The 26232-nt window shown below is 38.7% G+C and overlaps 2 protein-coding genes across 2 annotated transcripts; both read left to right on the forward strand.

Moving 5' to 3' along the window:
* The first annotated feature begins 1440 nt into the window (after positions 1-1440).
* Positions 1441-14237, forward strand: LOC146313321 (phosphatidylinositol 4-phosphate 5-kinase type-1 alpha-like). The gene is made up of 15 exons (XM_084739275.1): positions 1441-1684; positions 5565-5599; positions 5830-5916; positions 6530-6660; positions 7152-7269; positions 7570-7722; positions 8122-8421; positions 8550-8758; positions 8900-8983; positions 10024-10072; positions 10158-10242; positions 11444-11617; positions 11782-11998; positions 13435-13510; positions 13614-14237. The coding sequence occupies exons 1-15, from the start codon at positions 1636-1638 to the stop codon at positions 13617-13619; spliced, it is 1773 nt and encodes a 590-aa protein (XP_084595401.1). The 5' UTR covers positions 1441-1635; the 3' UTR covers positions 13620-14237.
* Positions 14238-18715: 4478 nt separating this feature from the next.
* On the forward strand, positions 18716-25533 carry psmd4a (proteasome 26S subunit ubiquitin receptor, non-ATPase 4a). Its single transcript, XM_084739267.1, has 10 exons — positions 18716-18870; positions 20517-20657; positions 20828-20942; positions 21098-21184; positions 21348-21416; positions 21563-21778; positions 22634-22742; positions 22867-22998; positions 23116-23168; positions 25147-25533. The coding sequence occupies exons 1-10, from the start codon at positions 18845-18847 to the stop codon at positions 25315-25317; spliced, it is 1119 nt and encodes a 372-aa protein (XP_084595393.1). The 5' UTR covers positions 18716-18844; the 3' UTR covers positions 25318-25533.
* The last annotated feature ends 699 nt before the right edge of the window (positions 25534-26232 follow it).

The following is a 26232-nucleotide window of genomic DNA, read 5'->3' on the forward strand; positions in this document are numbered from 1 at the left end:
ATGGAGAAACACCAGATTAGCAGCTTTAAATAAGAAAAAAAAAAAAAAACTGTTGAGTTTTGAAACAAGTTCAAGACACAGATGTGTAATAAAATTGTTGTCCACCAGGGGTCACTGTTGGATATAATAATTGGGTGTGTGACAGTTACAGATCAATGATCAATAAGAAAAGCTTGAGTGCGCTCCACATTCTGATTAGCATTGTGCAGTTAAATATATATTTAAAATAACCCTAAACACCGTTTGATTGAGATATTTTATATTGTCCTGCATCTGTGACTGTAGCCAAAGTGTACCTTAGTAATTTGCTCCAGCCACAGCAACAAAACTATGGCATTTCCTGTGTGGCTTCAAAATAAAAGTGGTCAATTAAGTGTCATTTTTTTCAGTGCATTTTTTTTTTTACTGCTGATCATATGTTTTACTAAATGTCCCGCTATGTTTGAGCAGACAAATTAACAATTTTACTGTCTGAGAAAACTCAGGTTTGAGTTTAAAATATGCAGAGTACAAAGACGCTGTATTCACACAGGCACTGTTTTGCAGTTGTAGACTGTAACTAAGTAGATTTATACAATATGAAGTAGTTGTTACATGAGTACTACCATACTTACACACATCTACTTAACAACTGTATGTTTCATGGGCAAGTATGGCACCTTTTTACTGCACAGCATTTATTTAGCAGTTATAGTTATTAGTTATTTTATAAGATTTTACAAAAAGGTAAATAAAGAATATAATATAATACAAAAAACATACTAAAACTAAACTATGATGTAATGATTTCCCCCCAGGGATCAGTAAAGTATATCTGATTTTGATTCTGAATATAGGCCTATTAAATAGAAAGTATATATACTTTTTTGTATTTATTCAGGGGTGATGTACACAATAGAGTTCTTAACAGCTGAAGTATTTTTTTTTCTTTCTTTCTTTCGTTCTTTCTTTTTATTTATTTTTAAATTGTATTTTTTCTCGTTCATATTTTATTTTGAAAACTTCACCGGATGTTCTCCCCTCTCGCTGGCTATCAGAGCAGAACACAAAACTGCTTCCGCACTGCTTCCTTGTTTATTAGTTTTAGGGAAAACAGTACCTTTACTAGATAAAAAGTGAACTTTTTCTCTCTCTGGAAACGACGAGAACTCCTCCGGAAGATTTTCGAGTGAGCTGACTGTTTGTTTGTATTGTTGCTCGTTGGTTATTCGCTTGGTTAAAGTTAGAAAAGTTCAATCAATTTCAAGTTAGCAGTTAGCTTTGTCGCTTCTGCCTCGTTAGCTGTCGCAATCCAGACATATCGGTAATGCTAGCTAGTTTACAGCATATGCTGGTGTTGCTATTCAATTTAATTTCCCTGTGTTAAAATGTTATACCGATAGTTAGTTGCCGTTAAAACTCTCGTGTTCTGATTATTTTCAGATCAGTTTCTCCATCAACAGACAGTCAACGTGGCTGCTGTCAATATTTGCAGCATGAAGTCATCTGTAAGTTAGTGTTTGCTGTTAATGAACTACTTTTTTTTTTATCCACACAGATCCACAGACACCTGAGGTACTGTCTCACAGAGGAAGTTGGCCGGCAGTGGATCAGGATCTGAGTTTCACCACAGCCCCGCCTGAGTTTCTGGTTTGAATGGCCACAGCTGCAGAGGAGCCTCCAGGGCTGCAGGGCCCCTCTGGATGTAAGTAATAAATTATTATCCACCACCTTCTCCTGAAAGACATAAATCAGATGTGTTTGACCTCTGTTCAGTTAGTGAAGTGATACAGACATATGGACATTGGTTCAGATTATGGATCCTGTGGACAGACTTCTCTCAGCAAGTCAGTAGCTTATCAGTAGAGCTGCAATGATTAATCTTTAACTATTTTGGTGATCGGTTAAAGTAATTATTTTTTTAGAAAATAAAGTCACAATTCTCTGATTCCAGCTTCTTAAATGTGAATATTGTCTGTTTTTTACACCTTTATGACAGTTCACTAATTATCTTTGGATTTTTAGCAAAACAGGACATTTTAGGACATCCAAAAATAATCAACAGATTAATTGACAATGAAAATAGTTGTTAGACACAGTTTGTATGGCTGGGCGATACGGCTTCTAAATAATATCTTGATATTTTTAAGCCATGTAATGATATACATGATATATCTCGATATACACACTTTCTCTAATGGCCGTAATTGTGCCTCATTTGACACTGTTTTGTCTGGTGGAGCCATTTGTCGAATAAGGAAACTAAAACTTGAAATGAGGGGAAAAAAACATGTAATTTGTATCTTATTAATAAATGATTAATAGATTGTTTATTAGTGATTCAGTTAAGGAAAATTTATAAAATTTGTAACCCTACTATTGATATTGTGACAGCATATGAGATTTTAATAAATAATCATCAATGATGTGAAGATATTTGCTAAAAGGGGGTAAAAGCAAATAACAGAACAGCTAGGACAGTCTGGTAAATTAGTGTATAAGTTACATCTTTTGGACATTATTTGATCTTAAACTCCCAGCCTGTACTTATAATTGTTATGCATAACTGTATTTTATTTTATCTATTGAACTAACTACTTAATTTGCAAGTTTTAGGGTTTTTCTACATAACTGTATATTAGTTTATATTGTAATTAAAATCAAAGCAAATTTCTTACTTAAAGGGGAAGTTTTATAGGTTTTGTTAGCCAGTTGTGTAATTTCTTTCTATCTCTCTGTTGTTGTTGTTATTTTTGTAGTTTGCGTCTATAATTAGCTTAATGTTAATGTGAATGAAGGTTGCCCTTTAATGATCTCTTGAGTATAAATAAAGGTTAAATTTAATTGAAATTTAAAAGTTCTGAAAATTGTATGAGTTTACTGTAATGCAGCCTTTAAGACCAGGAAAAGACACTTATATATCACGATATAACAATATCCAAAATCTAAGATGTTGTAGTCTCATATAACAATATTCATGTAATGTTGGTATCCACTGTCTGGCCAAAAAAAAAAGTCACCACCTGGTTTTAACTAATCAAACAGGTAAGAGCCTTCCATTGGATAATTAAAGCAGTGATTAATATGTTTCAGCTGGTAACAAGTTATTTAACTCTAACTGATGCAGTGATGAGCTTCTCATTTCTTAAATAACCATGTCAGAAGACACATCCTGTGGTCGTGACTCTGTTTCAGAAGGGTCAAACAGTAGAACTCATAGTCATGTTTAATAGTGAAAGTAAGAGCATTTTCATACACACAATGTGAAGAGAACTCAAAGGACTAGGAGTAAACAGCTGTGTAGCCTTGAGAGAACCACTTATCAGTGAGGCTGTTTGATAAAAAAAAAAGGCTTCAGTTTGCTAAGGAGCATAAAGATTGGACTCTGGAGTGATGTGAAAAGGTTATGTTGTGTGATGAGTCCAGATTTACCCTATTTCAGAGTGATGGGGGCATCAGGGTAAGAAGGGAGGTGGATGAAGTGATGCTCCCATCATGCTTAGTGCCTACCATACAAGCCTGTGGGGGCAGTGTTATGATCTGGGGTTGCTTCCGTTGCTCAGGTCAAGGTTCAACATGTTATGAGCCCAAAAAATGAGGTCAGCTCACTACCTGAATATACTGAATGAGCAGGTTTTTACATCAGTGAATTTTTTCTTCCCTGATGGCGCGGGCATATTCCAAGGATTCATCGGACTCAACTGTGACAGAGTGGTTCAGGGAGCATGAGACATCATTTTCACACATGGATGTGTGAACCCCATTGAGAATCTTTGGGATGTGCTGGAGAAAACTTTACGCAGCGGTCCGACTCTCCCATCATCAATACAAGATCTTGCTGAAAAATTAATGCATCTCTGGACAGAAATAAATGTTGTAACATTGCATGAGCCTATCGAACTGATGCCATGGAGAGTGCGTGCCGTAATGAAAGCTAAAGGTGGTCCGATGACTTTTTTTTTTTTTTTGGCCAGGCAGTGTATATCACCCAGCTATAAGAGGCAGTCCATTCACTGGAATATGACAAAACAAACATCTATACTCCTAGTTTAACACACGACTTGTGTGTCTTCATAAATGTAATTCTTGAATGCTCTCCAATGTTTGCTCTACTGTTTGTGTACACTCAGCTTATTATTATACACACCCAGCTACAACCAAAGCAGCTCAATGCCTTCATGAAGGGCAAAGTTTTAGAGAATTGTGGACTCAACTTTATGGTCACTTTTGAGGCTATATTTTGTGGTGTTGTTGAACTGTATTGAGTTATACTGATAAATGTAGTGGACAAAATATGAGAAACACTCCTTGTATATAGGACTGCATCAGTTTTAGCTCTGTGTACATGAAACACAGTGCCCTTTCCAGAATGGGTTAAATCAGATGACATAAGGTCCCATGGGTTACTCCCTTAGATGATACAGATGGATATTGACACATGGTTATGGACAGTGTGGACAGACATGTCTCAGCCAGTCAGCAGCTTAGTTACTTAGTTTATCGATTTGAATATCACAACACAAACATCTGTCCTCCTAGTTCAGTACACAGCCAGTGTGACCATGTAAGTGTCATTCTTGAATGGTCTCCAGTGTTGGCTCTGGTGTTTGTACAGTTTATCCGGCACTCCCACTTGGCTAAAACCAAAGCAGCACAATGCCTTCATGAAGGTTATTGTTATCAGTGTTATCATGGTCAATTTTGAGAGCTGTGTTTTGTGGTGTTTTTGAGCTTTATTAAGTTATACAGATAAATATGGTGAATAAAAAAAAAATAGAAATGCTTCTTAGTGTAAGAGACAATTAGTTTTAGCTATGTGTAAATAAAAACTGGCAGCTGGTGCACATGGAGATGTTCAGGAAGAAGGAAATCTTTCTGCACACAGTAGTATTGGTGAGCTGCCAACCATGAAAAAGATTGATAGTTGTAAATACCCATGGGTTTTAAGCTCCACGTGCCACATTTGTAGCCTTCAAGGTGAGATTACCTTGATAACATCGTTGAGATCTCATCAGGGTTGTTTTCTCAAAGCTCCTCCAAAGTTTTCACAGACTTTTGAACTTCTCAGCTGCCTTTTAAGTGTAAAATCAGCTCACTGTTAATAATGTGTGCAGTATGAAAGCAAATGGAAAAGCAAACAGTCGTCACAGACCATTATGTCGTGTCTAAAGTATGTTCCTTAAAAAATGAAAGTGAAGTATTTAGGTCATATGTTGACTTTGGACTCTGAGCAACATAACTTTCTATTCTAGAGCTGAGGACACTCAGTGGCCCTGCATCAAATCACTTTAATAGTAATAGCATCGTTATCTAATTCCTCCCATTCCATGCTAAGACCTGCAGAGTCAATTCTGGAGGAGACTGTCTTCTCTCAGAGGTAATGAACGAGGTGCGTCTGCATGCTTGTTTTAGAGCTCAGCTGCACTCTTTCTTTTCAACATTAGGGAATGGTAGAAGCTGTTTCAGGCTGTGTTGTTTGGTGTTAATGCATCCGCTGTTAGAATAGCTTTTGTCTCATTGTCTTATTTATTTTCCTCATGTATTTCTTGAATAACTTGTTTGTTTCCTCCACTTTCTCACTCCAGCTTCGCCTGGAACTCGAAAAAATGCTTCTCCTGAGGTAAGACATAGCTGATTTATATGGAGGAAGTGCATAATCTTGCTCTGTGTCAGTTAGGAAACGCTGATTGCGTTCATCTTAGGCAGTTTGGGAACTGCCAATATTCAGCTGACACATCCTTTATTTCTTCCTCTTTTTAACAAGAGATTATTAGGTGTTGCTGCAGATTTGCAATGAGTTTTTTTCCACCAGTCTTGTAATTTTACCTTCCACCGTGTTTGCGCTGACAGGGTCCAACCACCACCATGACTCAGAACATGAAAAAGACTATCGGCCATCGTGGAATCGATCCCACCGGCGAGACAACGTACAAGAAGGTGAGAGACCTGCCATCACTGAATTACATGCATTTACATTCAGTCACTTAAAGCTGCAGTGGACAGTTATTTTCATTATCTATTAATCTGCCAATTATTTTCTCCATTAAATAGCTTCTTCTAATTCCAGAAAGTAGTGAAAAATGTCCTGATTTCAGAGAGCTGGAGGTGACATCCTCATATGACCTGTTTTGTCTGACCAACAGGCCAAAACCCAAAGATCTTAAAGCTGCAGAAGGCAATACTGTTCTATTATGAATTTATTTGCAGTGACTCTGTACAAACAAGGGTCATCCAGGTTCTGTGTGCCTTTCTTACTGCTGAGTCAGACATAACTGGCTGAGCAGGACTAGCTAGTTGCATGTGACAGTTGAGAATCTTGATGAAACATATGTATTTTTGATCTTGGGGCGAACTGTCCCTTTAAAGCTTGTAATTTGATCGCTGATCATTTTAGAGTGGACATTATCAGCTGATGATCTGCCAAAATTACTTGCCAGGGTTGCATGTGAACTTTAATAGGTTATCTATCAAAGACAGATTTAAACAGCGATTCTCATTTGTATACATTTTTCATGTTTTTTTTTTTTGTTTTTTTTTTGCTGTGTGTCAGACAACATCATCAGCCCTAAAAGGTGCTATCCAGTTGGGCATTACGCACACGGTGGGCAGCTTAAGCCAGAAACCTGAGAGAGACGTGCTGCTGCAGGACTTTGAAGTAGTGGAAAGCATCTTCTTCCCCAGGTGAGTCTTTTAGAGTCGAGATGAAATGAAAAATGCCTTTTTAACCCTTTTATATCACACCCCTGGTCATATTGTCCACCTATTTAACAATAAATGACAAAAAATGATTTTGTTCTGTATTGTAGCCAAATCTAATCATATTTGCTTCCTGTTAAACAAAATATGAATTGTGCTCACGTTGGCTTGAACCCAGTGAAATCCACCCATTAATCCATCATCAACTTTTTGTGGCACAGAGCTAAAATTCATTAGATAGCTGGCTGGCAACACACCCACTTTTTCCTCCTGCCTGCCTCTCCTGTTTCACTGAGAAATAGGTCACAATACAGAAGTTAAATACTTTCGAAATGGCATTTCATCTTTGAAATCTTGAAGTAAGGATATGCTGTAAAGATGATTAATTGTGTGATTTATTTCCTGCGTCTAGACGACATTAATAATCTGTACTGTCTGTGGTTTAAATCTCTGACTCCTCTTTTGTTTCCTGGCAGTGAGGGCAGTAACCTGACACCAGCCCATCATTATGGAGACTTCAGGTTCAAGACGTACGCCCCGATTGCCTTTCGCTACTTCAGGGAGATGTTTGGCATCCGGCCTGATGACTATATGGTATTCTTGTTTACTCAGCATCTGTTTCCTCAAAAAAATTTTTGCAAATACTCGGAGAACAGTAAAGCTCTGCAGAAGGGGAAATGGCTCAGAGGTTGAACTGTCAGAAGAAAGGAGTGGTTGAGGAACTGGAAAGAGTGAAACTAGGGAAGTGTGAAATAATGCAGTGTTGACAGACTAGAGGAGGAGCTGCTCACGAGGCTTCACTGACTATTGATTGTCCTGTTTTTAACCTGTAAACCTGTGTTGTTGTTGTTTGTGTTTTATCATGTCTAATCACTGTGCTCTGTCTGGTCACAGTATTCTCTGTGCAATGAGCCGCTGATCGAGCTGTCAAACTCCGGAGCCAGTGGATCTCTCTTCTACCTCTCCAGTGATGACGAATACATCATTAAGACAGTGCAGCACAAAGAGGCCGAATTTCTGCAGAAACTGCTCCCAGGATATTTTATGGTAGGTTTTAATGAGGGGCTTTAGGTATAAGATGGTATCCAGAGAATTAATGTGCACATGACTACCTCAAGCAATAAAACTGTGGACTGACTCTTAATTAGCGTCCTCTGTCTTCTTATCCATCAATTCATCTGAAGCCCCTGATAGCCCACAATTAAAACATCTGCACGGACTAGAAAAAAATCAAAACAATTACACTAACTGGCTCCTGATGTCTTTACAATTTGATATCAAAATAAGGAGTCGTAATTATCATCATTTGTGTGTTTTTACTTTTACTTAGTTGTTCATTTTTTTAGTTTTCACAGTATATTAGTCAATCATTTGTTTCACATACTGGTCAGTTTCACTGATATTATATTTATCTTTCCTCTTTCCATCTTTTCTTTTCTCCTTCAGAACCTGAACCAGAACAAACGGACCTTATTACCAAAGTTTTATGGGCTCTACTGTGTCCAGGCGGCGGGTAAGAACATCCGTATCGTGGTCATGAACAATCTGCTCCCGAGCTCAGTACGAATGCACCTCAAGTTTGACCTAAAGGGCTCCACCTACAAGCGACGGGCCTCAGCGAAAGAGAGAGAAAAGAGCGTACCCACGTACAAGGACCTGGACTTCATGCAGGACATGCCTGACGGGCTGTTAATGCAGGGGGACAAGTACAGTGCTGTGTGCAAGACCATCCAAAGAGACTGTCTGGTGAGAACTACAGAATAATCCCCGTCTAAACATGATAAAAGCGCATAGTCTTCTAGTAAACAATGTCAGCATGTGTCTTCCAGATTTATTTGTCATCACTGTGCTTGTGTTCCTTGATCTCTATCCAGCTTTTGCAGAGTTTTAAGATTATGGATTACAGCCTTCTGGTGGGAATCCACAATCTGGACCAGGCTTGTCGAGAGCAGGCCAGCGAAGAGGCGGTGGCCGGAGCTGCGGACCAGAGGAGGCCACAAGGCCAGAAGTCCCTGTACAGCACAGCGATAGAGGCCATCCAGGCTGAGGCAGGGAGCATGGGATCAATGGACACGGAGGACAAGTGAGTGTCAGTGTTTCTGTGGCCGTAGAGGGGTCATGTGTGAGGCAACTTCCTCGTTACAGTTTCTGCCACGGTGAAGAAGCGCTTACTCGAAGGAACAGCAGAGCACTCCATGATGTTTCTCTTTGTTTTATTCTACAGAACGGGAGGAATCCCTGCACGAAACACAAAAGGCGAGAGGCTGCTGGTGTATATCGGTATCATTGACATTCTGCAGTCCTATAGGTAAACAGTGAACACATTTTTGCATGCATCTGTATAGCCCTCGTTCAGTCAGTGACACTAACACAACATCTACACAGCCTGCATAACAAAAGCAGCACGTTAGCAGAGCAGTAGCAGTGTCGGTGCCGTCTCGTCAGTCGTGTTTTGACAGCACTCAACCCAACACTCAATCACCGTAGCTACATGAGTAAAACAAAACAAAATAGATTTGAAGTTTAAAAATACACTTTGGGTCCCAATTATGTGTGTGCACTGTAGCCAAGCCTAAGAAAAAAAAGCATATGGGGGAAAAAATGAGAAAAAGGATTTAATTTACATTTTTAGAATTAAAGTAAAGTCGAAACTTTTGACTTAATTCTTGAAAAGAGAAATCTTACAAATTCTTCCTCCTCTCATTTCCTTTCCTTACTCCTGGCCCTGATTCTCTCCTGCAGTATTGTGGTCGGTGTAGATGACTGGATTGATTAAATAGCAGCCTATCTGTCTTTTCCATCTGGCGCACGTGAGATATGTGGTGCCGCTGAAACTAACAAGCTGCTGACTCTTTATAGCAAATGAAAGTTAGAAATAGTAATTAGTTTGTAGTTATAAATGTTTTTTGACCGCAGCGCTTCAGGGTTTCTTGCACCCGTTCACACACACACTCAAACGCTGGCTTGTGGTGGCTTCACCACTGGCAGCAGTTCAGGGTTCGGTGTCTTTCCCAGGGTTGAAATGTGAACAGGAGGAGCTGGGGATCAAACCGCCAAGTTAGTTAGTTAGTAACATTTATAATGGCTGCATGGTTCGTCTGCATGAATGTGATTTGATGGTTCTAGTCAGCTGGAAGCCAAAACAGCTGAAGAATGAGGAAGTGATGTTGAAGCATGAAAGAAGCAGTGCATGTGTTTCTTCCGTGTTCTTTCTCTTCTTCTTCTGTTAAAAGCCACACTGATGAAGTTTAGACTGGATGTCTGCTGTGAATGTGTTAAGCAGAACCACATATGTTTGTTCATAGAAGTTCTATAAGTAATCCGGTCTGTGTGTGTGTTGTTTTTCAGATTAGTAAAGAAGCTCGAACACTCGTGGAAGGCTCTGGTTCACGACGGGGTGAGGAACCTTCACTGGCCTCAGCTGAATGTGTTCTAAATTAAAAGATCCCTCTGTAACCTCTGTGATCACTCCTGTTCTTTAGGATACTGTATCAGTACACAGACCGGGTTTCTACGCAGAACGGTTTCAGAAGTTCATGTGCAACGTGGTCTTCAGGAAGATCTCATGTAAGTAAATACCGTATCGTGGACAGGCTCTTAGAAATAAGGTGCTCACTAGAACTATAAAGGGTTCTTCGGCTTGTTCCCATAAGAGAACCTTTTTATAAAAGTTCCATTTTGATCCCTTTCAGACAGTTCTACCTAGATCCCAACATGAAGGGTTATACGCTTGTACCCTTATACCACTTATAGGGTTATACCCCCTATACGCGGTTCTACAGAGAACCCCTCAATGGTGTAATGGTTCCCCCCAGAACCCTCTCTGGGGGTTCTGGGGGCGAACCTTTCCACCTTCCACAGGTGCTAACAAGAACTTAGCCAGGGGATTCTACAGATAACCCTTTCACATATATTATGACACAAAGAACCATAAGAGGTTCTTCAGCTTGTCCCTGTCGGTGAACCCTTTTTGGTTTCCGGTAGAACATTTTGTAAAGGTTCCACTTAGAATCCTTTTAGAGAGTTCTACCTAGATCCCATTATAAAGGGTTATACCCAGAACCATCTATGAAAGATTTCACCCAGAACCCCCTATTAGAGGTTCTACAGATGACCCTTCTATGGTGTAATGGTTCTACCCAGAACCCTGACAAGAACTCAGCCAGAGAGTTCTACCTATAAATCTTTTATATTCCAAGTGTTTTATCTAGAACCCACACAGGGGGTTCTACCAAGAATCCTTTGTATTATGATACAATGAGCCCTTGATGAATTGATTCTTTGGATGAACAGGATTCTTAATGGAACGTTTGGTCTTACAAAGAACCCTTGATGAACTCGTTATTCGAAAAGTTCTTCAAAAGCAAGTGGTTCTGGGTAGAGCCTCAGCCCTTCAGGAAGAACCCTTATTTCTAAGAGTCTGCAGGCTCATCTGGTGCAGTTGGAAACAGGTTAAGCACACTTGTTGCTTTAATTCCATGTAAAATCCAGTGACAGTTTGGGAAGTTTGGGAATCCTGTGGGGAATTTTTCTCAGGAGAAACATATTGTGCTGTTGGACGTACAGAGTTTCAAATACCTCAAATATCCTGTCAAGAGCAGGTTACTACTCTTTTAAAGCTGAATTCATGTCTGTGGACAAAGTTTTTCATGCATAATTGTGCAGTATTGTATTCGTCATTACAATGATCCCAACAATTACTATTCAGGAATCTGAACAATTTTTGGCACAATGGCCACTTGATTAACACTTCTCCTCTTGTTTCCAGTAAAAACCTCCCCATCCAAGAAGCGCCGTGCAGTGGCACACAGTCCTGTTAAGAAGACAGCTGGCTCTGGGCCGTCTCTGTTTTCACAAACCAGCACCACCAGCAACAACCAGCAGCCTTTACTCCAACATCAAGTCAGCACCGACACCAGAGAAGACCCTGAAGGAGACTGCGGTAAGACCTGGAAGTGGGATTTCAGGTTTCAGCTTGAGTGCAAACATGTGAAAACAAATGTTTGTTGACTGTTTCCAGCAGAGATTTAGTCTTCCAGCATGTACCAGCATGTAATGCTTCTTTCACAACACGGTTTTAAGAGTTTTCCCTCCCGTCCCACGCAGTCATGCAGTCAGGTCGTCCCGACCTCCTCCCAAAGACCTTACCACCCAGCGACGCCGTTGGCAACACTACTGAAACCGCCGCCGTCTCCTCCTTGGGAAACCTCGAATTTGCTCCCAGCAGTCAGCCTCCGCCGCACTCTCAGGACACCAGCAGGTCAGTGGGTGTGGATTTAAACAACATGCTGAGCAAAGACCAGGAGCACAGCACCCCCAAGAGGTAAGAGAGAAAAGTACACATGATGATCATTAATATGTCAGATCCTCAACAGTAAATGCATATTACTGCCATGGATTATACTTATAGTGTCTTACAGTTAATGATTAAATACGTAGTGTGATTATTACAGTTTGCAGACTTTCAGTTTTAAGTGTATTTTCTTAAATTATGCCAGACATCTAAGTACTAAAACTGACGGCCCTGGGGACATTTTTGCTGTTGGCATCTTTTATGAAGTATGACAAAAATATTTAGGAAACAAAAACGTAAATCATCAGAAATATTGTGCTCTCTTGCAGTGCTGGGGCTCTAAAGTGGTCTAACTATGACATGACAATGCCACCAATGGCTCCAAGCCAATTTGAGTTTGTGCAATATCCAAACCACAAAAGCTGCATTTTTTTTTTTTGATAAATGAAAAATGTGTCATAAAACAGAATTATAATGAAGTGCTGTAGTGCTGCAGAGATGCCCTGGCCTACAAATCTTCTTCTCCAGATGTAAGAAAGAAAGAAAGTAGCTCAGTGTGTAAGGACTTGGCTTGTGAATGTGGACTGGTGGCTGAAGAGGCGCCATTTCACCTCCTGGTCACTGCCAAGGTGCCTTTTAGCAAGGCACTGAACCCCCAACTGCTCAGGGCGCCTCACTATATGTATACGTGCAGCTCCCTCGCTCTGACACCTCTCTCAGATGCAAGTCTATAGGTCCTGTTTGTGCATGTGTCTGTACTTCAGGCCTGTGTGTGTACAAAACATTACAGCAGAGTGAAAGAATGTAATTTCCTCTCAGGGCTTAATAAAGTAAGCCGCCTTCTTCTTCTTATACGTTGACATGTTGTGGGTCGAACACAGGTTGGGAGTGAAAGCTGCCTGAGAGCATGAACTAAAGTAAAAAATGTCCAATAACCAGAAAGTCCACTTGTGTTAAGGTAGTTTAGACTAGAGAGCAAGTTGTTTAAATCCTCAACAACTTCTTTTTTAAGCTATAACATGTAACATTTCCACATTAAAATGTCTAAAAATGCTAAACATATGTTACATATTGTGTTGAGTTGTGCATCCCAGTCTTCAAATGCAGAGAAATCCATGATTTCTTTGAAGTATTGTTGTGTTTGCTGCTCACTGTTGCTTGCTAGCGTCTAGTTGCTGTAACTTCTGGGAAAACATGAGAAGCGTCGGGTGTTTCAGAGAGTGAGGAAGGATATCTGTGCTAAACGTTCCATTAACAAAACTTTAATATTACCTCATCCATGCACGTGATTTATGCATGAGTCATTTCAGAGACTCCCTTGATCCCATTCTACCTCACAATGTCATCAGACTATTTAAAGAAAAGCATGAAAGCTTGGCGTGTGTGTATTCAACACTTTTTCATGTTCACACAAACCCATTGTTTTATATTAAATGATCAACTCACTGCCCCTTTGTTGTTTGCAGAGGTCTTGAAGAAAGTATCGGTGCTGCGGATGCGATCTCACTCAGTGACATTGTTCCTAACGCAAGCAAATGCTCTGTAAGTTTCTCAAAATTCTTTTCTCAAGCTTTCCTGTGACTTTTTTTTACCTGCTGCTGAGTGTTTTTTTTTCTTAACCGTGTTCATTGCTTTTGGTTTACAGGTGTAGATGTAGGAAGGAGAAATGGACTGAAATGAACTGAAACAAACGTGGAGGATGTTAAGAGTGTAGAACAAATGTTACAGCTGCCCTTGGTGTTATTTGAGGTGGAAAAAGTGATGTGAAAAAGTAAACCAGCAAGAACAAAGAGGGACATTAAATGTTTTTTTTTTTTTTTTTTTTTTTTTTTTTTTTTTTTTTTTTTTTGGCACTTTGATTTCCAAATCTCAACATGTGTATGAGCAGGTAAGTGGGTGGTTGTGTTCCGACACTAGTAATTGCAGGTACATTAATGCTGTGGTTATTGAACACTATTATTCATCTCATAGGAATGCTTCTGTGCAACAACCAAAGATTGTTCTTGGCACTGCCAGTATTCGGTGCAACATGAGGACTTTGCCTTATTGAGAACAAAACTTCTTCACTTAAGCGTAGTTATTTTCTCTTTTTTCTAACATTTTCCTCTTCTGTTGAAGTTGCTGTAGCACATCCTCATGTGTACGTGTCTCTCTAAGTGTTTGTCCCACCACCGCAACGCCAGAGCACAGAGGACTGTTTCTGCTAAATCTTAGACACCATTTTATTTGGGAACACAGTTTTAAATAAAAGGGTTTATTTTTTAAAGAATTTTTTAAGCTTACTCTGAATGCAAATCATGCTGGAACAAGAGGTGATCCTCGGTTTGTGGTTTCTATTTCACCAGCTGTTGTAATGGACCCGTACAACTTTGAAGACTGTGAAGCCTAAATGTTGTCACTCATGTTCAGGTCAAAGAATTGCTTCAAAAGAAGGGTTTTTTATACTTATACACTGTAAGATCTGATACCAGCTTCAGGTTTAGTGTGTAAACAGGCTTATGTCCACATGTGACCAAAGAACTGATACTCAGCTGTGGACAGAGCACCACAACAAACGGTGACCTGGGGGCCTGTCTCATGAAGCGAGATTAGTGAGTTCGTTTGTTAGGTTTGGCGCAAACCTCTGTTTTTTAAGTCTCACAAGGCTCTTTTCCACCAAATAGGCGCCGGCTCTTGAACTAGTTCCCTTTGAAATCCCTGGAACCTTGGTGATATCTATCGAACTATCCCGTATTCCCACCAGCTTTGAGTGGAACTGTTGTATAAAGAATGTCATCAAATGTGGGCGCTGAACAATACACAACAATCTGTAGAATATGACACGCCCACTTTCATTCCCAAATAAAACCTGCTATATTTTGGTTCCGTGAAGCAGCCAACTTCTTGGGATCCAGACCAAACGGGAACGGGGCCGGTTCCTTGCTGGTGGGAAAAGGCCCAAAGAGAGAGCTCAAGCTCTGTTGCCGTGGCAACTGATGCACCAGCCCAAACCTGCAGAGAGCAGTTTGTGTTAAGGAGTTTTGATCATTATACATTAAAGAATCAGCAATCAGCTATTAGGGGGAAATTGAGTGACTAAAGAGCACAGCAGGAGATTATTATAAAGATCGTACAATCACGTTATAGTGTATCATATTGTAAATAGTAATATAATATAATGTTTGCATTGTGAGCAGGGGTCCCGCTGTGGCTATAAAATAGAGCTCCCAATTAATTATTTCTCAGTAAATTATGTGGTTTAAAACACATAAACACAACACTTTATGAAGGTTTTGATTATGTGCCTTTATATATCCTGCTTAGTGGAACTAAACGTTCCTTTTTTTCCCCCCACAAGCTGCCTAGTCCTGCTCTGCTCTGCTGCACTGTTATTAGATACTGCTACTGCGCTGTGATTGGCTACTGCTTCTTTCCTTGACTTGTTTCCTCTGTGTAAAAAGTAGTGTGTATGAACTGCATATGTCTTTTTCCTGTTGTGACGGTGAAAACACTGTAAAAGTGCCGGGCCACTCAATACATGTTTGTCTGTAGATCAAAATCAATCAGAAAAGAGTCTAAAGTTTTTACTGTGAAAAAATATGGCCCTACCTTTAAACGCCTGCTTTTAGAATTGAGTTTGGTTAAACAGTCAGACAGAGAGCAGAGGTTATTTTAATGTTAATAATCCACATAAATTGAGCTGACCTGCCATATATTAAATAACCTTATAAATAGTATAAAGTAACATAAGAAGTGGAGATGTAATTGACCTGTTTTCTTCTTCTCTCTGCCAGTAGTAAAAGGTTATATGATGAGCTCAAACTGCAATCAAACAGAGACAGTTGTTACTCTTCGCCGCCATCCCACAAAACTATTTTATTGGATAGCAGGTTACTGGCGTTATTAATGTCATGTATGCAGAGCATCTGAAACCTGCCGCCACTAATATCATCCAGCTGTGTAACGACAGTACCTGCAGTTCTGGACCTGCAGGTCAAAATAAAAGCAAACAGTTACAGCAACAAGAGTTTAGACTCGAAGATGTTGTCATTTGCACCATCTAGAGTTTAAGGAAAATAACAGCTGCAGCAATATTAACACAGGGACCTTACAGCCAATGCGTGTTAGAACTGCATGTGTACGTGTGTGTGTTTGCTTTTTTATATTTTACGTTGGCACGTTGCACCATATATTGTAGAATAGAGCAGAAAAACTTGCTTGAGCACTTTTCTCCCAAGAACAAAGAAAAACAAAGTTTTGATTTTGCTGCTGAATAACTGAACAAACTTGGGGGGATGCTGCATTTTCTTATAGTTTTTGATGCTCACTTTTCCACTATTAGCAGTAGTTTGCTGCTAGAAATAAAGCTACGTATATAGTCAATATATCACAGATTATTCAAATTTTACTAACATATTGCTTTCACTCACTCAAATATATTTTCCACACTGATTTATTTCTTTATTTATCTCTTTATTTAAAAAGGAACAATGCACATGAATCAAAATTCAAACAAATGTAAATGCACCCAAGTAAGCTGAAAGGCTCGCAAATCAAGGCTAATAATGAATAATTTATGATGAAATGCCATTTGATTGTTATATCATTTTGAGCTTTTTGTATCCCTGTTCCAAGTGGTACATTTAGTATTTCGTTTTTGTATTTCATTAGTAAAACACTCTGATTGATTAGTCATATTAATTAGAATGTTAATATAAGCTTTCATGCTGCATTTTCCTGACAGCAATAATCTCTCATTAAATTCACTTTTGCTGATGTTGCATGTGATTGATTACAGCATTAACTTGAGCTTTATGGGACAGGTTGTCCAGGATCACCAGTGTTAAGTGTAGTGAGGCTGGTAACTTTAAAGGAGGTTTTTGAGACAGGACCCAACTATGATGTAGTTGCTATTTTTTTCACGAACAGAATGTGGTGATGGCTGCCTGGTGTGTAAAAGAACAACATGTCTACTTTTTGTAAACTCAAACTGGTGGCCGTAGTATTAGTAGTTGGATTCAAGTTGGTTTTAGCACTCAAACAGGGTGCGCAGTGGTTTAACCTGATGTTACGGTTGAATCACTTTAATTTGTTACGTTTTATTGAATTGTTTGATATTTGGAAAAGCGGAAATGTGTTAGAATTGTTTTTCAATCTGAGAGCAAAAAAGAATCATTAATCTGAAGCTATGCAACAAAAGTCTTTGTTTACTCCATATATATTATTCCTTAATGAATAGATTCTGCAGTGCATTAAATTGATTGACCTTTTCCCAACCTAGATAATGTGAACAAACATTATTTGGGCATTTATATCTTGTAAATGGTATGTGGGGGTTGTTTTATTCTGTTGATTGTTCCATCAAACTGTTAGACAATGCTCTCTAAGTGAATATGTGCCTTATTGTAAAAACTCCAAAGTGGTTACACATGCAGCCTATGAACCAAACATGTAAATAGTCACATGTATTATAGTATTTATTATTGTATGTGTTGCTCTGGTTTCCAAACTGTTTGTTATTGGTGATGACGGATTGAAAAATGTACCTTTATCTCGCACAACTCTAAAAGAGTAAATCCTTTGTTCTCTGTGATGATTTTGATCATTATTATTATTATTATAACAACTGTTATATCATCATTTTTCTGTATACTTGATTAATTCATCTTCAACTGCCTTTGAATTATATAAAAATAAATATGTGCACATGTGTATATGAGAATCACATTAAGGCCTTTTCTCAGAATATGTAACTAGATGTTTTCTCTTTCTGTTCTTTTTGGGATGTCATGTTTTTGTACACTTGTACCTGAAGTTATTAAAGTAAGAAGGCACGTTACATTTGTTTGATTGTATTTGCATTTACAGATCAACTTTTTATCTCTAATAGTGTTTTGGGATATGACTGCAACACAAACTGTAAGAGGATATTTGTCAACTGCCAGGCGGCATTTTTACTGTCCATGATGAGGTAGCTACATCTTGGTGTATTACACCATTGCAATTTCGCAGATATATAAATGTTACTGGTTTGTGTAAATGTTGAATTTTATCTTAATTTTGTGTTGATAAGCTGAAATACTTTGATTTGTCAGGTGTTTTAATGACTAGGTTTGGCTGAAGTGACACTCCTCCCTTATTATATCCATATTTTATCAACTGTTATTTTAGCCATTAACAGCTTCTTTATCATTTTATCCATAAAATATACCTTATCAGGATATACTTATATTTATAAAATAAAATATACAATAATAAAAAAGTAACAGGAAATGCAATGGAATTTAAGAGAAATAAAATAGAAGGTAAAAACAAGGAAAGTGTTAATTGAATTAACCTGTAGCTTTTCTTTTTCTCTTTTCTGTTGTATTTGTTTTCCTTTTGTCTGTTATTGATTCTTTTATATACTTAGCTTGATTTTGAATGTTGTTTTTTGTTTTGTGCTTGTCTTTCATTATAGTTGATTACATTACATCACAGTCATGCCATAAAAGGCCTATGTTGTAAGTCAGAATCAGAAATGATTTTTGAAATTCTCTAAATAAAAAACATAAATTGCAAAAATAAAACATAAAATCGAATAAAACTGAGTAAAAGGAGAATAAAGTAGACTGTAAGATACATTTGAATGTTCTGTTTTATTCTGAGTTGCCTCCACAACAGCTGAACAACTTCCATCCTTTGATAAAGATGCAGGTGAAAGTTCAGACAGGAAAATAAAATCAGTAATTGGGTTAAGAGCCAACTGTCATACTAACAATTCCACTCTTTTCTATATTAATCGTCAGTAAATTACAAGCTACAATTTTGACCAATCATGTTTCGCTTTATTCGGAGTTTGTCCAATCGCGTGTGAGCTTGTAAGATTACGACAGAAAGCAACAAGAAGTTTCCAAAATGGTGCTCGAAAGTACTATGGTCTGGTAAGAAGTCTACAAATGCCTTTTTTTGTTTACTTATTGATCTGTTAACGGTTCATATTAAGACACGATAGATAATTACTCGAAGGGGTCGTTCATAGAGCTGAATTTATGGGAAATGTCCCGGTTAACTGAGCTGATAAATGGACGTTGACGGTTAGCCGGCTGCACAGTGTCGACAGGCTGAGTCATTGTAGCTAAAGTTAGCTTAGATTTTAGGTGTTAATAAAGTATTTGTTCAGCTGTAGCGCATACGACAACATCCATAAATGTCACTCTTTACAATTTGGTTCTTTATTTCGCAATTATCAGCTGACAACCCCGATGATTTGATTGTTTCACCAGCGACATATGTGGTGTCACTTCTTGCTAACGTTAGCAAGCCGCGCTAACGCTGTTTTTATATTGTAACGCAGCTGTTACACACATGATTGATAACTGCTTTCTAGTGAAGAAGACAGACAGACAGGCTCTTCCCCAGGGAACCGATGATGAACACGTCTTACTACCTCTCTTACTAATGTAAACTAGTGACTAGGCCTAACTAGTTAGGTTTTGATTAATATGTGAATGACATGTCAACTGCTAGCTAATGTTAGCCGGTTAGTTTAGACAGTACAGGTATCTAACATCTAACAGTACATTGAAATTCTTGTGCATAGATCGAAGTCAATTTAGCTTAAAAAAAGGGGGGGTGGCACAGAGAGATAATTAAAGGAGTATCATAAAAGGAAAAACAAATGCATAGTATATATAAGCAGTAAGCATAATAATTCAATAATATATTGTGTTATTCTTTCAAATAGTCGTGCAATCTATAAGATGTCAAGAAATTATGAAAAGTTCTCATCACAATTTTCTAGAGTCCAAAGTGATGTCTTTAAATTGCTTATTTTGTCCAACCAGCAGTCCAGAAGTCAAATCCTCTTCATTCATTGTCATTGATTACTATGAAAAGAGCAAATATTTAACTTTTTTGTTTAAAAAAATAACATAATATGAACAATCTGTTAATTATCAAAATAGAAACTCATTTTCTTTTTAACAAGGGTTTGTTTTGACTCAGTGAAAACACTGACATTGCAAAGGACAACATTTCTCAACATTTTGTTGAGATGTTTTAAAACTGTGAGATGATTTCAGTGTGTGCCAGTACTTTTTGAACATTGTAACAATACTTTGTACTTTACAGATTTTTTTTTAACACCAGTATTTTCACTTGTAGTTGAGTAATAAATTTGTGCATATTCCTTAACTAATAGCTGAAAACCCTAAAAATGCATGTATTTTAACTAATTTCTTTCTCATCTTAAGTTTAAGTTTCCTTATTCTACAAATGGTTCTGCTAGACCAAACACTGTCAAAATGAGGCACAAGTAATGACCTTTCTATGCTATTAATTCATCCATTATTAACCTGTTAAATTCTGAACAGCAAGTAATGGATGAATGATTAGTCATTAACATCCCTAATTTCAGCAGTGCAACAATACCCCTACGTGAATACAGACAGTTTACAGTACTTTTTCCATGACTAAAAAATGCATACTATGAATTCAAGCAGCATATAAGGGGAAAGCATATAAACTATATACAAAAGTTAGCAAAGTAATGTGTAAGAGCCACGTTAAACTGATATTTTCCCCTCAGTGTGGACAACAGTGAATATATGAGAAATGGAGACTTTCTACCAACAAGGCTACAGGCTCAACAAGATGCTGTCAACATTGTTTGCCACTCCAAAACACGAAGCAATCCAGAAAACAACGTGGGTCTCATCACTATGGCAAAGTAAGCTCTTCTCTTTTTATCTAACAACAATAGTTAAAAGTTGTGATCATCCTCGTGTCACTTCAACAACACTTAGTAGCATGAATAGTTTTGTAGTACATGGTTTCTGATGATGGGTAACTGTGGATGTCTTTGTTTTTTTTTTTTTTGTTTTTTTTTTTTTCATGTAGTAACTGTGAGGTCCTGACCACACTGACACCAGATTCTGGACGCATCCTGTCCAAACTCCACGCTGTCCAGCCCAAAGGAAAGATTTCCTTCTGCACAGGCATCAGAGTGGCTCATGTGTGTAACTTTGATGTTTCTGGTGTGAATAATTTCTTTCAAGTGTAAAATAAGTTCTCTGCCTAGGAGTCACTTAAATGGAAAATAAGAAGTTTTGCTTTCTGCTCTGACAGTTTTTTGTGTTGACATATTTTTGCTCTGTTTTTCCTGTATAGCTGGCCCTAAAACACAGACAAGGAAAAAACCACAAGATGAGGATCATTGCCTTTGTTGGGAGTCCTGTGGAGGATAATGAAAAAGATGTGAGTTTGAAGTCTTGTATCACATTTTGTGCCAATCCCACAGAGAGAAATGTTATTTACCCACTGATACATCATAAGTTTAATACACTCTTCTGCTGTCAATGTTTGTCTGTACTTTTTCTTCATCTCCTCCTGCTTCTGTTCCAACCTGCTGATCCTGCAGCTTGTAAAGCTGGCGAAGCGCTTGAAAAAAGAGAAAGTGAATGTGGATATTATCAACTTCGGAGAAGAGGTGAGAAATTTTCAGTTTATCTTTATAAGCTAGAATAAATGGAAGTATAATATTGTATTTTCATGATTTTCATATTCGACACTTCTTCTCATTTATTAATTAAGATTTTAATTGGCCTTTCTGCCTGTATGTGACTGTTTATACAGGAGGTGAACACAGAGAAGCTGACTGCTTTTATAAATACTCTAAATGGGAAGGAGGGAACAGGCTCCCACCTGGTAACAGTCCCTCCAGGACCCAGTCTGGCTGATGCGCTGCTCTCCTCTCCCATCCTGGCCGGTGAAGGAGGCTCTATGATGGGTCTTGGTGCCAGCGACTTCGAGTTTGGTGTTGATCCCAGTGCTGATCCAGAGCTTGCCTTGGTAAGTGATATATCACGTTGATGCATCTCAGATTCCTGCAAAAATAAATATTGGCTATGATGTGGCCACTTAAAATGTTTGTTTGTTATAATGGCACCAAAAAGAGAAAACATATCCAAATAGTAGCAATTAAGGAATGCTTGAATTTTGTAGACTAAAATCTCATTTGTGAAAAGAGAGGGCTTGATAAAGATGATGATTGACTATGGTCATCCTTGGAACAGGCCAAGAATGCAAAACCTTGAGATTAATTACTAATTGGCTGATAGTTAACTTGTGGCTTTGTGTTTTTGACTAACCTTTTTTCCTGCATGAGAATTTTAGGAATATCCTTTGCATTTAGAGACGTTTCAGTACCATTTTTCCTTCCACGATAGAGATTTTGATACCTGACCTTTGCGTATTGGTCAGTACTGAGTAATGATCTGACACCTGTGCATTTAAAAATGAAGAATGTATCATTGTAATTTTTGGGATGTGATAGGATTGCTGTCATTGTTGTATGACCTGTCTCAGTTTAAACTCTTTGTAAAACATGAATAACTAGATACAGAGAATCAGTGCCATCGAACATGACTAGCAGGGTCCAATTTGGGGGCTAAAAAATTACATGGTATAGGATTGGGTCATAGATTCACATACTCATCGATACCACTATCAGTAATTGAGGAAGTACTGGAGGCACTGCAGTCCTTCTTGCATTGCATCTTGAACTTTTGCATCTTTTCCTCATATCAGGCCACTTCAGGTTTTACTCCCACAGTGGCTTTATCAGAATAAGAAAATGTAATATTTTATAGTTATAAGCTGCATCCTTTGTCTTTAATTCTCACTGTGCTGTCTGTATTCTTGTAGGCCTTGCGTGTATCAATGGAGGAGCAGCGACAGAGACAGGAGGAAGAGGCCCGCAGGGCTGCTGCTGCCTCTGCAGCCGAGGCCGGCATGCCCACACCCAGTGCAGATGGTGAGTGGGGAATCGACAAAAGTATGCTTTCACTTACGCAAAAGTGCTGATGATAACTCTTTGGATTAAATTGAATGATACTTATCAGTCGATCACTTACTTTATATATTTAATTTTGTCGCAGAATCAGATGAGGCCTTACTGAAGATGTCAGTGTCTCAGCCTGAGAGTGGTGCAGCGGTGCTTCCCGACTTCAGCAGCATGACGGAGGAGGAGCAGATAGCCTACGCCATGCAGATGTCTCTCGCTGGAGGAGGTGAGGCCCATTTGATGATCATACAAGTTTATGCTCATGCTATCACTTGTTGGTACTCTTATATGTGTTGGCATGTCTGTTCAGATAATAAGTCCTTTTCACTTGTTGTGTGAACAGAATATGGAGAAATGGACACAGGAGCCCCCATGGACACTGCAGAATCAGCCAAGGTGAGTCGTCATATGAACTTTTAAATTATACTGTAATACAATTGTTAAATGGGGCTCAGCTTACCCTCGTGTATTCTCAATAGAGTTGCAAAGGGGAGGAGTTATCTCTTTTATTAAAAGAAAAAGATAAAGGTTCAGGCCTGTGCAGTTTTTTTTCCAAATCTTTTTATTGAGATTTTCCAACAAAATTACATATAGTGGTATCAAATAGTGTGAAAAAAGGAGTATGTCAACAAATCCTCTAAACGCAGCCCCACTCACCCACAAACCCACCCACTTCAGGTCCGAACCAGACTGGGACAAACCGCAGACACCAGGCCTGTGCAAATTTGACTTCTAAAGCAGAATGCGGCTGTGGCTTATGGGTTGTAAGGGGAAAAAATTCTTACTAACAAGGTTGAAAAAATTACCACAACATGGGCCTATAGTATTGTTAAAAAATCCAGAAGAGTCCCATGGAAAATGTAAGATGCCATGGACAGAAAACTTGAAAATAAAAAGTTACAGTGGTGAAAAAATACTAATGGACAGCACTTTACAAACAAGCTAAACATGCATAGTTTGGGATGTCACATGTTATGTACATCATACAAACACACATATGTTTACCTTCACATGAGACACAAATCATGGCTGTATTGGCTGAATCTTACAGGGAAAATTTTATACTTTTAATGTGGAAGTCCTGTCAGCGTTGATGGTAACCGTTTTCAATTGAAGCATTAAATCCCCAGTGGTAGATTGACCAAGAAACCTCAGTTTTCCTGCTGCAGGATGCAATGCACACAAGCTTTTGAGTCCCCCACCTAGTTTCTGTGTGCAGCGATGTGTCACTTCCCTTGACCACGCCCCCTTTTTGAGTGAAAACAGATGCTGTTAAAGTGCCACTGCCAAAACTGAAAAAAAGTACGTAATTTGCATGCATGTTAAGGTCGGTGATAAAATTAGTTTACCATAATACCACAGTGGACAGACTAATAAAACTACAAAATAGTGTTTTAAAAAGTGACAGATGTTCAAAATACTTTACCAGGAGTTTCAGTAAGGTACTTGTATATGTCAGGATGTACCACCTCCAGCCACTCGGCGGGGTTGTTCCTCTACTTTGAAGGTGGCAGACTTAAGGGACCCTCATCGATAGGGCTGAATATCGGAACTCGATTCTTTGAAGGTTTCGATCGAAACAACCCAGTACCAAGAAATATTTTCCATTCAAATGATACCTGCATTCAGTCGTTTTTGTAACCAGATCTGGAATGTTACACGATGTGTGATTGGCCCACTTTAGCAAATACAACCGAAAATATACACAAGTATAGCTATACTATATGTCTAAATGCATAAACTGCAGAGGGATTATCTGAGGATTACTTCCATTCACATGATGGATATGGAATGAAATAGGAAAAAAAGGTATAAAAATGAATAAATGAAGTACTCTGTGGTATTGTAAACGGTACCCAGCCCTATTGATCACCCTCCCCACATTTTTTAATGTAAAAATGCTTATCGTTCCCAGTAGTTGTAAAATTATTTGTTTTTCTTGTTTTATGTGTTTGAACTGGCAAAGAATTTGTATTGACCGCCAGTCCAATCAGAGTGCTTGTTTTTACCCAAAAAGGGGCGGAAGCATTGCACAGGAGCCAAGTACCAAGATGGATTGTCGTCATCCATCATCACCCTGGCCTATAACTATTACTTTGTTGGCCAAAACATAGCGCTAGGTGACAGAAATACTCATCCACAGCCTCTGGCAACCCAGAAGTGAAGACAAGACATCCAAGCTGAAATGGCCTGCAGTTCTTCCATAACACCAACAACATGACTGTGGTGCTAGAACAGATTTTGCAGCAGGAGAACTCGGCTTTCTCTGTCAGCATAGCACACACTGAGGAAATTATTGCTTCATTTGACTATATTTACCGTCAACACAGATCAACACTCCTAATCAGTTGTCTCCTCTGTTGTAATTGAATAGGAGGAAGATGACTATGATGTGATGCAAGACCCAGAGTTCCTTCAGAGCGTCCTGGAGAACCTGCCCGGTGTCGACCCGAACAACGAGGCCATCCGCAACGCCATGGGCTCCCTGGCCTCCCAGACCGGTAACAAGCAAGATGGCAAAAAGGATGAAGAGAAGAAGAAATGAAAGTGACTTCAGACATCAACTGAAAACGAACAATTGCTGACTAATGCAGGATTACTTTAATATACGAAAAAAAAATTGCTGATGCATCGTCCGACTGACAGCCCAGCATGAGACGGCACTCTGATGTTTAATACCACCGTTTTCTGTCAGACACTCAAACGCACCAATGTAACGACTATGTAGTGTAAAATCTGACTGCCCAGTAACAGGATTTGATATCATCTCCAAAATGTAAAAGAACCTATTCTCAAATTTCCTTGTACGCCCTTTACCCTACATTTTCTCTACATGACATAATTACTCATAATTGACCTATCAAAGAGAGAATTTGTGATGACAGGCTCTTAAAAGGATAGTTTCACCTCAAAATCAAAACCAGATGTGTTTCCTCTGACCTGTAGTGCTATCTTGATTGTTTTGGTGTGAGCTGCAGAATTTTGGAGATGTCTGCTATAGAGACGTCTGTCTTCTCTCCAGCGTAGTGGAACTAGATGACACTCAGTTTGTGGTGCTCAGAGCGCCAAAAACATTTACAGTGTCTCTTTCCGGAAGTCATGACCTGGTCCTCAAGATAATCCACAGACCTTGTTCTGAGCAGTTTAATCCTGAAACAGTTTTTTTTTCTACCAAACTACACCCACCAGCTATAAACCCATACAGAAGATGACATGCATCTAGTCACGGATGACAGACTCATGACCATAGACCATGTAAACAAATACATGTAAATGGGAAGCTGCGTTTTTCCTGATTAAAAAGCAATATATCTTTTATTTCTCATCTGATTTCAGTTAATCATGTTAGATTCAAGGTTTTATGATGTATGTGGAGGAAGTTAGAATAAAGTTTTCTAACTCCATGTAGATTATAAACCCTTGAATATAATGTGACTCAATGTGTGCAATCTGAGGGCCA

Source organism: Lutjanus erythropterus, chromosome 16, assembly GCF_056507025.1.
Source record: "Lutjanus erythropterus isolate fLutEry1 chromosome 16, fLutEry1.hap2, whole genome shotgun sequence".
NCBI classification, from domain to species: Eukaryota; Metazoa; Chordata; class Actinopteri; order Lutjaniformes; family Lutjanidae; genus Lutjanus; species Lutjanus erythropterus.

Bases quoted from the DNA above. Each gene is read 5' to 3' on its own strand.
- LOC146313321 (XM_084739275.1), top strand. From the start codon at position 1,636: ATGGCCACAGCTGCAGAGGAGCCTCCAGGGCTGCAGGGCCCCTCTGGA. The intron at 5,600-5,829 runs GTAAGACATAGC...TTGCGCTGACAG, and splicing joins GAAAAAATGCTTCTCCTGAG to GGTCCAACCACCACCATGAC. The intron at 7,270-7,569 runs GTATTCTTGTTT...GTCTGGTCACAG, and splicing joins TCCGGCCTGATGACTATATG to TATTCTCTGTGCAATGAGCC.
- psmd4a (XM_084739267.1), top strand. From the start codon at position 18,845: ATGGTGCTCGAAAGTACTATGGTCTG. The intron at 18,871-20,516 runs GTAAGAAGTCTA...TTTTCCCCTCAG, and splicing joins CTCGAAAGTACTATGGTCTG to TGTGGACAACAGTGAATATA. The intron at 20,943-21,097 runs GTGTGTAACTTT...TTTCCTGTATAG, and splicing joins CAGGCATCAGAGTGGCTCAT to CTGGCCCTAAAACACAGACA.